Consider the following 12,165-nt stretch of genomic DNA (forward strand, 5'->3'; position numbering starts at 1 on the left):
TTTGGGGAAAAGGAGGAAACTCCCTCCTAAGTTCCATAAAAATATCTTCTGGTGTTGCCTCAACTAGACCAGGGTGTCTCCAACCTTGGCAACTTTAAGGCTTTTGGACTTCAATTCACAGAATTACGATGTTCTGGGAGTTGAAGTCCACAAGTCGTAAAAGTGTTAAGGTTGGAGACTGCTGAACTAGATCATTCCTCCTCAACCTGGCTCTTCTTAATGTTCCCTGGAAGTACAACCTAAGAATGCTGGAATTTCGTTTCCATTACATCTGGAAGATGTGGAGAAGCTTTAGGATGGTGTGGACGAGATGTGTCTCTTACTCTTCTAGTATTCTGTTTGCAGGTCCTGCTCTGAATAGGACCACAATATGTCACTAAACTTTGTTTACCTTTCTTTTTTCCTTTCTTAGAATCTTTGCTGTCCTTGTCTTTGACCTCTTTCCCATCTTTTGCTTCTTTCCCACCTTTTGCTTCCTTTTCGCCTTTTCCTCCTTTCCCTTTCCCTTCCTTGCCACCTTTGCCAGGAATTGTTTGCGAAGATTTGAGGCGCTCTTTTTCCTTCATTTCCTCCTGAAGCCGTTCTTTCTCATCTTCTGCTTCTTTTGACTGAATTTCAGAACTCACCTGAAATTTTATATACCAACATTTATTAATAGAAATATTAGAACCATTAAAGTAGAACTGTGAAGATGCTTTTTGAGCAAGACTAATGTTAGGTAAAGGGAAAGGGAAAGGTTCCCCCGCACATACGTGCTAGTCGTTTCCGGCTCTAGGGACGGTGCTCATCTCCGTTTCAAAGCCGAAGAGCCAACACTGTCCGAAGACGTCTCCGTGGTCATGTGGTCGGCATGATTCCATGCCGAAGGTGCATGGAGAGCTGTTATCTTCCCACCAAGATCGTCCCTATTTTTCTACTTGCATTTTTTACGTGCTTTCAAACTGCTCAGTTGGCAGAAGCTGGGAGAAGTAACGGGAGCTGACCCCGTTATGCAGTGCTAGGGATTTGAACCGCTGAACTGCCGACTTTCTGATCGAGAAGCTCAGCTTCTTAGCCACTGAGTCACCACGTCCCTTTTAAGACTATCATTAGTCCTTGCTTAATGACCACTCACTTAGAGTGTCAAGCTCAAAGCATGATTATGCTGTTGCCGCCATTTTCGTTTCTCAGCTTGCCACAGAACCAGGGGGGAAAGCTAGGTTTGGTGTGCCAGTTCCAGGTGACAAGAAATTGTCCCATGGGAACCAAGATCATCTAACCAGATGGTTGGCAAAGACTTTGACAGTTTTCCATAACAATACCTAGACATCTAATTGGACAACATGACCTGCACTAATGGGGGGAGGGAAGAAACTATTATTTAAACTATACGAAAATGATGGGAATTTAGTAGAGCTGGTTTTGCTTTCAGTCTGTGCCAAAATGATGTACTCAATAAAGCTTTGCAAAAAGTAATTGGATCGTCTCAACAATGCTTGCTTATTCAGTCAGAACCCTGACATAGAACTATATGAAATTATGGTGAACCCCCTAAAAACTCTGGTTTCAGAGTTCCATCATCATGCACATATTTTGTTTCTCTCTTCTATCCCCAGACATCTATGACTCATCTCTTTAAATAAAGGCTTTACCTACCATGGAAGATATAGTTGTTGCAATATGATTCCATGTCTCTGTGAGCAGTTTCTCATCTGGGCTGAAATTAAATATTACACTTTCCGAAAACAGATCGTCCTTGAGCTTAACCGGAATCAATTTGATCCTTTCTCTGTTAACTTCTGGTGAAGGAGATCTGTGAGCAATCGTAGGGATGCTTAGAGAAAGGGGAAAAAAAGTGATAAGTAACAAGTTTAGCTTCCCCAGATGCTCTATTTTTAATGTATTGAATATATTTCTAAAAAGTTTTACAGATTTTAATGGAAAATGTAGCACAAGCTTCAAAAGTGTGGCTGACATTTGGGTTTGTTACACTTGCAGTGGTGCCCAAGAGTGAATCACAAGTTGCAAGTTCTCCCATCGTGCACAGGACGTTTAGCGTATAAATTAATTTTTGGGTTTTCTTGTTTCTTGTATCACCTTGCTTGGTGAAGAGTTCTTGAAAACTCATTTTCATACTGTTTTAATTCATTTTAATACCTACTTAAGTTTATTGCTTTTATTTTGTATTTCCCTTTCCTCCCCTGTCCACCCCCTGAAATGCCAGATGTGGCAAATTCCCAGTTATAGGGTATATATGTTTACTAATTAGAGAAACATAAAATACATACCTTTCTCTAATTTACATCTCTCATACTTTGCTACCACAGTACTTTCTTCCCACAAATATTCTCATGCTGTACAGTGTACATATGGCATATGTAAACAAGGAGTATGATTTGGATCATGAAGTTGTGGCCCTTATTTTTTGATGCTCGTCCCCTTAAATACTTTTGCTTTAGCCATGGAGTGGCTGCACTCCAAAATGTAATTGTGTAATGTAATTTAGAAGCAAACTAAATTTTATTTCATATCATTTTCCTTTAATCATCTAATTTAATGGAAAGTTAGTTAATAAGTTAATGTTAATGATTTTTTTTCTTTGCATTCGTGTCAGAAGCACTGAGGTGCTTCTGAGTTGAAATGATTAGCCGGTGACATCACTGTTACCCTAGGGATGTCCAGTTGGGGGCGCCTTTCATGTTCCCAACAGGAGCTAGTTAAGGACAACAGCTCAATCCCGCCCCACGGCAGCTCTCGTGTCTCAAATGCGGGCTTGCCAACTTCCTGCCCAGAGTTCTAACCACTTGAGACACCAGGCCCTTATGTTAATAATTAATAAATGAGTTAATTACAATTAACTTAATTATTAAACATAAATGTAAGAGCCATGGTGGTACAGTGGTTAGAATGCAGTATTGCAAGCTAATTCTACCAACTGCCAGGAGTTCAATTCTGACCGCTCAAGGTTGTCTCAGCCTTCCATCCTTCCGAGGTTGGTAAAATGAGGACCCAGATTGTTGGGGGCAATAGGCTGACATTGTAAATCACCCAGAGAGGGCTGTAAAGCACTGTGAAGTGGTATATACATTTAAGTGCTATTGCTATTAATTAGTTAATACATATTAATATATCTCCAATCACATATTTCACCTTTTTCCCTGTCTCACTGAAAATTACAACTTACTAACAATTTTTGGATATTCCCTGTGGCCACTCTTCAAGGAGGCTCCTTTGGGTTTCAGACCACTCCATTCTCATTTAGCTATTTTTGTGTTATTTGACTGGCCCTGGTTTTCTAGGGCCTCACATACAGATGTTTTGTATCAAACTCATATACACCTTTTTAAAGCAGATGCTTCATGCCAGTTATGAATGCATAATAGCAGTACATTCATACAAGTATTCTTTCTCTTATTTACATGTACTCCAACACAAATACATCTATTTACTAATTGCTGCAGTTCTCCCATTTTTATCATACATTTTCATCTTGCACTCTTCAGAAGATAGCCTTCTTTCCGTCAGATCTATCAAGGGTATTCTGGCAAAGTCGGAGCTGCTGTCTATTGGAATTTTGCCTTCCATTGCTCTATAATAATCATTCAGAAGTTTTTTGGTATCTTGGAAACGGTCCATTTCATTCTTTATGATATCCAAAGAAAGCAAAAAAAATTAATCCTCTTATCCCTCTGAAAATGCAAGACAATTTTACAACATCTATACTGTGGTTAGAAAACTATTCTTAAAACAGTCCCTTCTCATCTTTGCAATTTGGGTTCCAATGTTTTGGAACAAAGGAGCTAGTGCCCAATTTATTGTACGTTTGAGCTATGTATTAATAATATTAAAGCACTATGAGTTTTAACTATATGTTAGTTAAGCATCCACTAAACAATACTATTATTCCTATTGGAGTTTTACGATACTGTAGCTAAGCCAACAGACCTGACACAAGCTGAACATATTTTTAAAATCACAGTTAAGAGAGTAGTCATAAGATTGTATGCATCATTAATTATCTGTATGTGTCATTTCTCTTAAAATATGATTGTATTCCAACATTAACCATGAAGGTTTAAACAAATGTTTTAACAAATGTGTACTATATATATTGTAAATAGCAGATATGATTATTAATTAATTATTTGAGATTAGCATTGCTGAAAATATAGTGAATGTAACACTAAATCATGAACAAGTCATAATAGTCTTGTCTGTCTATAGATTCTACAGAATAGAACAAAAATATGAATAATTATCCAAAACCATCTAGTTTGGGCCTAAATGATAAATTTCACTCAATAATTCTTCAATTAACACTTTAGTTTCACTCTACAATTATGCTTAAATCCAACAAGAAAAATGTCAATTACAATTTACTAGGTTCTGTACATCTGAGACAAAACTTTATGCACCTGTCATGCTTTTGATTTATTATTAGACTAAAAGCCACTAAATATATAACTGAAAAGTAAAAACAATGCTATATATTCATGGGAAAATTCACAAAGCCACAGTCTCAAAAGGGGGAAACAGAGACAGAAAGAAAGAGAAACCACAACAACATAACAATCCAGTTGAGTAGGACAATGATCAGGTCAAAAGTTTCAGCTTAAAGTTCTTAAACCTGTACCAGATCTCCTTTAGCTTCTGCCAATCCAGGGGTTTTGGGATTGAACAAGATACAGAATAAAGATAAAGTCATATGATATTATCTATCCTAATGCTACCATAGTAACCACTTTTTTTTGGTAATTTGCTGCATTTCTATCTAATATTCCTCCTATATGCCTCATTCAGGGTCCATTATGAGCCTACAAATAATGATGCCAACCTTGAGCTCAATCTTAAAGAGGGATTCCTGTTACCATTTGTATGGATCAGCCCATGAAGAACCAGGGTGCTTGAATCTGTTGAGATACACTTAGTAAGTATTGGGTTTATCTTCTTTGGATGACTTCAAACAAAAGCTGGGCAGATATTTGTTGGGGATAGGCAGCGGGTTAAATTAAATAGTCTATGTGGCTCTTTGCAATTATGATGTTATGCTTTTCCACTTCATTGTATCTGTCCAGTGGCCCAGAGAGAAGACATTCACCTTTAAGGATTCACACATTTTGAAAGAGGGACAGGAGATTAAAGAGTAGACTGGTGGTGGTGGTGGTATGCTTGTGTTTGAGTGTGTGTGTGTGTGTGTGTGTGTGTGTGTTGGTGACTTATAGTTCACCACCAAACTGGTTATTGATTTGGAGCTGTCACCAATGGCTAGACTTGCACTGTGGATTCTTGTTCGGACAGGCAAAGCTACTCAGTCACACAAAGCTAAGATTCTTTCAACAATCTAAAAGTTTACAAATGCCAAGGCTTCATGAGGTATTTGGTACATTCAATAAAGATTGCAGTGAGAAATGTGAATTGGTACAATGTGAAAGTGACATCCATGCTGTAATGCAGTTTTGAACAGTCATCTTCTATTTCTGCAGCCAGAGGGTTCCACTGCAACTGGATTATAGAACTGTTATTTAATAACACTCCAAGCAACAAGTAGCACAAAATATGGAAACCTATACATTTGAACAGCAGAAAATTATTATTATTATTTATTTATTTTCCTAATTATTCCTAGTTATTCCTAGTTTCAGCCAAAAGTTCATAACACATGAAAATGCAAAGCTCCTTCTATTGTACTTCAGACCTGCATAAGAGAAAAAATGTGGTTCATCAGAAGCCCAATTCGGTCGGGCAACCAGCCATCATTCATGATATCACAACGTTCTTGCTCAGCTTCATCTCTCCTGTTTTCACAGATATCCCACAAGCGATCTCTTAAATCCTAAAAAAGATTTTTTTTAAAAAACAAATAATGTTCTGAAACTTCAAAAATATTTCATCCCAATCCTCCCTGCCCACCCCAATAAACTAGCTAAATAGAGTTCCACTGCAGATATCAGCTGGTAGAGTGCCCACTACACCTACTGGGACTAAGGATCACTTCAAAGTTATAATCAAAATGCAATTTTAAAGGTGACTTGAGGAGTGAAAATTTGTAGACAATAGATACAAACCATATTAAATCAATTAATCGAATTAAATGTTTATGTTTACATTCAACTTAGTTAGTGATCAAATATAATTTATCAGATCAAATTATCCCTGCCTTATATGTACCAAACCATATAGAAACCCATAGATTTTCATGGTTTCAATACAACTGATACAAAAGCTTATTGTTACAAAATCTCAAAACAGATTTTCTTCATGGAGAAGACACTTTTTCAAAACACTTTATTCATGGAGTCTGCACTATCTGCAGTCTCTCCTTGCCAGAACTGTTGCTGTCTGAAAAAATAAAGGATTAGATGGGTCATTTTTTGGCTGGGGGAGGGGGGATAAAAACTATTATTCTTAACTTACACAGTCCAAGGTTGTACAATATGATATATATGTTTTTGGTGGCTAATGCTTTTAGTTCTCAAGGTAATGCTTCAATTTAAATCATTTCTCTCTTTTTAAAGAAGCAAAATAGATCAAATTGGAGGGAATCACACTTCGATTAGTATGAAACAACAATTCTAGTTATTAGGCAAAACAACAAGAACAACCCTGTCCCACAACTAAACTATAGAAGTTTTCTTATCTAAATAAATGCTTGAATAGCTTTTCTTTCATGTATTTCTTTTCTTTCTTATATTTAGTACAATTTAATATTGAAATTATGACAAAAAAATAAAGGTAACACTGAAGCAAACATTTCCATAAACTGATATTATGTTAATTTATTCTCTTATATCAAAACATACTTTACTTGCAAAAGAAATACTTTCAGGACTGAAACTATTATATTGCTAATCCATTTACATGTTTGCATGCAGTGTTTTGTGTGCATGTTTTTACTATTTAGTTTTTTTCAATTAAATAGGAAAGGATATGACTTCACTACTTTCATCTCAGTAGTTTATGATGGATTAAAAAAGAGACTTTAAAAAAAAAAAACACCTCCCAATTTCTACCGCAGTGTGGAAAATTATTGCCTTCAACTCAATGAGGCTTTAAGCACTGCTTTCTTTAAGACAAACTTGCTGTTCCTTTCCTTCTTTTATCTAACTCATCAAGCTGCTTGGATAGGTGAGACCATAAACTTGTCATTCCCAGTAACCAAAGCAGGTGCTGTGGTCAGTGGCCACATTTACCGTGTGTTTTAAGAGATAAGCCAGTTTTTAGTCCTTTCATCTTTAGATTCTTGCTAGATACCATGAACTGAGAACCTGGTGCAGCTTTCTGTCCTACATGGAGGAAACCAACCTCTCTGGCAGATTTAAGAGTACGTTGGTGGCAAACAAATAATTCTATATTCAATGAACCACAGAATTCATTGCTTGGTTTATTAATCTCATCACCAAAATATATTTATTCTGTGGAACATGCAGTCTCCTTTGGGTTGGGGGGGGTCACTAGGTAAAATCAGAAAGCTGTGTTTTAAAACATGATGCTTAACCCTTGATATCTACCAGTAGTGAAATTAATCCTTAATATACAACAGTTCATTTAGTGAACGTTTGCAGAACATTTGCATTGAAAAAAGTGACTTTTGACCGTTTTTCACACTTATGACCATTGCAGCATTCCCAGAATCATGTGATCAAAGTTCAGATGCTTGGCAACTGACTCAGATTAATGGTTGCAGTGTTCCAGTATCATGTGATCATCTTTTGTAACCTTTTGATGAGCAAAGTCAATGGGGAAACCAGATTCCCTTAGCAACCGTCTGCAATGTTTTTCTTAACAACTGTGGCAAGAAAGGTCATAAAATGGAGAAAAACTCGCTTAACAAATGTCTCACTTAGCACAAAAAACTGGTGGCTCAATGGTGGTCTTAAATCAAGGACTACCTGTATGTTCACATCCACTCCTACACAACCTTATCATTTAAAGAAGCTCCATATTCTACTTCCAAACTCTTCCCCAAGTTTTTTCTTTTGCAAGAATGTCTTTGAATGATAAACCAATTGTCTTTCATGGAATGAGAATTGGTAAAAATAATACAAAGTATTTTCTGACACTAGTTTATTTCAGTGGAAGCTGTTTAGAAATGAAGCCTCGAAATCTATTTCCCTACAATGCCCCATTCACCTTAATAAGACACAAAACCAACTTGCTATGAATTAGTAAATCATCCCCGACTTTTAGCTAATCCTTACAGTAACTCTTTGATGGAGTTCTTCTTTTGTTTCTTCATCATCCCATAAGTCATCAGCCACTGAATTATAATCGACTTGCCACTGAGTCACAAATTCCTGCTTGTGGTCTGGACGCTTCAAATAGTCCTTGAAATGGTTTCTGTAGACAGTGAAATGAAAGACCATCCAGGGGGTTGGAAGACAGCAGAAAAAGAGACATGAGGAAGTTGAGTCCAACAGCCCCAATACTCACCTTATGTCTGACAGGTAATGAATGATAACATGTTGCTCATCTCTGAGGCATCGAAGGGTTGCTTTGATGTTATTGACATATGTTTTCTCTATTGTTTCCCAATAAGGAACTAGGAATTCTGCTATTTCCTGTCAAGTTGTAAAAATACAGGATTCACATGTATTTATGTATATATTTCCTATCTTAAATGTCAAGGAAAAGAGAGTATGTCATATGTAGCCTCTGGTCATGTATCAGCCAAGATCCTCTTGGCCTGTATGTAAAACTTTCGGATAAGAAAGTTACTTCTTACTCATTCTCACCTGCTACATAAACCCAGGCAATAACTGCCCTGCTATCAAACTTATTTATTTTACTGCACTGATTTTATTCACTTTTTATATTTCTTGACTAGAGTGCTTCATCAGGTTTGCTGTATAGGTAGTTATATCAAACAGGAAGTGTGTAAAAATAGAATGGATTGCGTCTCACACAAAACAGCCTAAAATTCTCTAGGAAATAGCAATAGCAATAGACTAATATACCGCTTCACAGTGCTTTACAGCCCTCTCTAAGCAGTTTACAGTGTCATCATATTGCCCCCAACAATTTGGGTCCTCATTTTATCCACCTAGAAAGGATGGAAGCAGGGGTGAAATCTACTTACCTTCCCTATCAATTCGGAAGTGCGCGCACCATTATCACGTCCAATTTTAGACCCTCTGCGCATGCGCAGAGGGTAAAAAACAGGTTACTTCCTAGTTAAAACCAGGAAGTAACGACGTCCAGGCGGGTGGGTGGAGCGGTGCCATTTCCCCTAAACTGGAGCAAAATGGTAGCATATCACCCCTGGATGGAAGGCTGAGTCAGCCTTGAGCCAGAGAGATTTGAACTGCCAAACTGCAGGCAGCCAGCAGTCAGCAGAAATAGCCTGCAGTACTTCACTCTAACCACTGCACCACTGTGGCACACCAAAATCACAGAAAACGGAAACAGTGGAAGCTCTGCCTATGTTCTATGAAGAAAGCAGTTGTACTTTCTAGATTTAAAGTTTACAATGGTGTGTGAATCTAGCTATTTGAGTTAGTTACTATTACTCAGCATAAACTATGTCTTAATGCTGTCATTAGACAGTGCTGACAGAATCAGATCTGATTTCTTTGGAACAGCAGGAGACTAATACTGAAAAATAAATACTAAAAGCTCACTTTTCTCAAAAGTTTTATTTTTATGTAACATTTCACCTGTCATGTTTTCACGTTGAACTAGCAAGATAGCAGGTAAGAGCCATTCTTAGCTAGTTGCTGAATGTAGAAGTGAGGATCCGAAGAATCACAAATCAACCTAGTACTGTATAATATATGGCAGAGATTTCTGCCATAGACAAAAAGACAAAATAAATCTAATTTCTCCAGCCTGATTCACTTGCCTTTTAGATGTGTTGTAACTACATGGAATTCTTAGACATCCTATCTAATCTGATGTGGATCTGGATCATAAAACATATTGTTGATCAGTAAACTTTGTAAAGGAATGACGGAAGGAAGGGAAGGGATGGGAAGGGAAGGGAAAGGAAAGGGAAGGGAAGGGAAGGAAGGGAAAGGGAAGGGAAGGGAAGGGAAGGGAAGGGAAGGAAAGGAAAGGAAAGGAAAGGAAAGGAAAGGAAAGGAAAGGAAAGGAAAGGAAAGGAAAGGAAAAGAAAGGCTCATCATGAACTGCTGTTTCTAGGCAGCTTACTTGGGGTACTGGATCATCACAGTAAATCCATTCACTTGACCCAGGTTTGATTGGAGGTGGTTCAACAGCACTAAGAGGCAACATATCTTCAGGGGAAGATGACATAGATTTTGTCTGCCCTTTTCCTCGTGGAGTTCCTTAAATACAAAGAAAAGTAAAATCCATTTTTTTCAGGGATAAGATGAGAAGAAATGACGTAAGAACAGTAGAGAACAGTATTTTTAGTTTGTCTGATGCCATAGAAATATTGATGTCTTGCTCTCATGGCAATCAGTTTGTGACAGTTCCACAAACTACTATCACCATTATAAATGTGCTTTTTTGGACCAACATTTGGGGACTTTAATTTTGATCATAGTGTCATATGTATATTTGCTTATGTAAATATGGACTTATATTTGTGTCTATACATGAAAAGATGCTGTAAAGTTTCTTCGGAAGGAAAGAAAATGAGATTAGGCCACCCTCTACTATCTACAGAATAAACAAGCTTGCACTAAACTATCTCCAAGGGCTTCTCCTTGCCCTATTCTAGACCCAGACTTCATTTTTTTCAGGATTCCCTTTCTTCTGAACAGTGCGTCTGAACAGTTGCAACAAATGAAAAGGTAAAAAGTTTTAGCCATCAGCCACCCCATGACTGAACCACAATATATGATTAATATGTAGTAGACTGGGAACCAGTTATTTATGTTCCTATCTGGATTTCTCATGCTTTCCATCACATGTTGGTAACCAATTTTATTAGTCTTTCATTAGTTCTTGCACTGGAAGTGATTTTCTGGAGATTCTTGCACTCCTTGTAACTTCTTTGCTCTGACTTACTAAGTTGTCACATCACCTGTTCCTAAGAACAATTTATCAATCTTGGAACTGAGCTTCTGGTCATTTCCTTTGTGCACAATTACACTTGATTCTGTTGCAAAAGAATCTGGTTATTGGGCTATTGGACCTAGTCCCTCAATGCCAACATATGATAACTGTTCAATTCATGTCAAAAATCATGTCATTTATTCATTCAATTAATAGGTTCCTAAGTCCAAATGTTTGTATTTATATGACATAGCATGACAGATAACAACTTTTAAATAAATGTGCTACACTTTATATTTATAGCTCTGGGACCTTATCATGAATATGAGAAGGGGGAAGTGACTTAACCACAATTAAGCTGGAAATATAAATTCTGCCAACTTAATTTTTATTCAGATTTCTCATCTGAATTGTTGACCATGTAAACAAATTTTAAATACCAGAGGCCTCTACTGACATTTTAAATACCAGAGGCCTCCAGATTTAAAATGTCTACCAGAAAATTTAGCCAGCAAATAGAAAGCAGTCCTGTACAAATGTCTGCCAAAGCTACAATTATTAGCCTGAATTATTTTTTATGCCATATGAAGTTTTCCTGCTAAATACAATACAGGTCAATTTTTTTACATTTTGGCCAGGATGAATTAAGTGCATCCAAAACTCAGTTTTATTTTATTCTATATAAAACGGGATCTCTATCTGAGAGACTATTTTCCAAACTAACCTACAATACTTTTACCCACATCCTCAATTGAAGACGCACAAAGTACAGTGATTCCTATACAGGATTAAGGACCTTTTGCAAAAAGTATTGTCTTCTCTTTGTCAACTCTATTTTGATCAATCAATCAACCAAAATATGATCAAAATATGCCACAGCTGTTTGAAAATGAAAGTCATGAATATATTGTAATCACCAAGTACTAAACTTAACAACAAAATTATCCTCACCTGATTTAGCTGCTGAGTCTTTTCCTTTGACTGTTTCATCTTTCTTTCCCTTTTTCCCTTTAGCAGGTAACTCTGATGGAGTGGCCTCTGTAGGACATTTAATATAGATTTGAAATATTTTGCGATCTATTACCTTGCTCTTGTAGGTTGGATGTTTCTCCTGTCTAGGATTAAACTCAAACAAGAGAGAACATAACTTCCCAAATAAAGAAATATTTTGGCTCATAGTATCTTACCAAATCAGTTAAAGATCTAGCAACTGTGTTTTCACAACAA

The 12,165-nt window shown here is 37.0% G+C and overlaps 1 protein-coding gene across 1 annotated transcript in view; it reads right to left on the reverse strand.

Annotated features, from left to right (window-relative positions):
* Positions 1 to 12,165, reverse strand: part of SPEF2 (sperm flagellar 2) — an 82,279-nt gene that overhangs the window by 4,637 nt on the left and 65,477 nt on the right. Inside the window, exons 20-27 of the mRNA XM_058170139.1 lie at positions 11,890 to 11,976; positions 10,126 to 10,262; positions 8,410 to 8,537; positions 8,178 to 8,316; positions 5,675 to 5,812; positions 3,461 to 3,621; positions 1,636 to 1,813; positions 392 to 626 (exon numbers count right to left, since the gene is read on the reverse strand). Of these exons, the coding sequence (XP_058026122.1) occupies positions 392 to 626; positions 1,636 to 1,813; positions 3,461 to 3,621; positions 5,675 to 5,812; positions 8,178 to 8,316; positions 8,410 to 8,537; positions 10,126 to 10,262; positions 11,890 to 11,976 (1,203 nt within the window). The remainder of the gene's footprint in view (positions 1 to 391; positions 627 to 1,635; positions 1,814 to 3,460; positions 3,622 to 5,674; positions 5,813 to 8,177; positions 8,317 to 8,409; positions 8,538 to 10,125; positions 10,263 to 11,889; positions 11,977 to 12,165) is intronic.

The sequence above is a fragment of the Ahaetulla prasina genome, chromosome 2 (genome assembly GCF_028640845.1).
Source record: "Ahaetulla prasina isolate Xishuangbanna chromosome 2, ASM2864084v1, whole genome shotgun sequence".
In the NCBI taxonomy this organism is placed as follows: domain Eukaryota; kingdom Metazoa; phylum Chordata; class Lepidosauria; order Squamata; family Colubridae; genus Ahaetulla; species Ahaetulla prasina.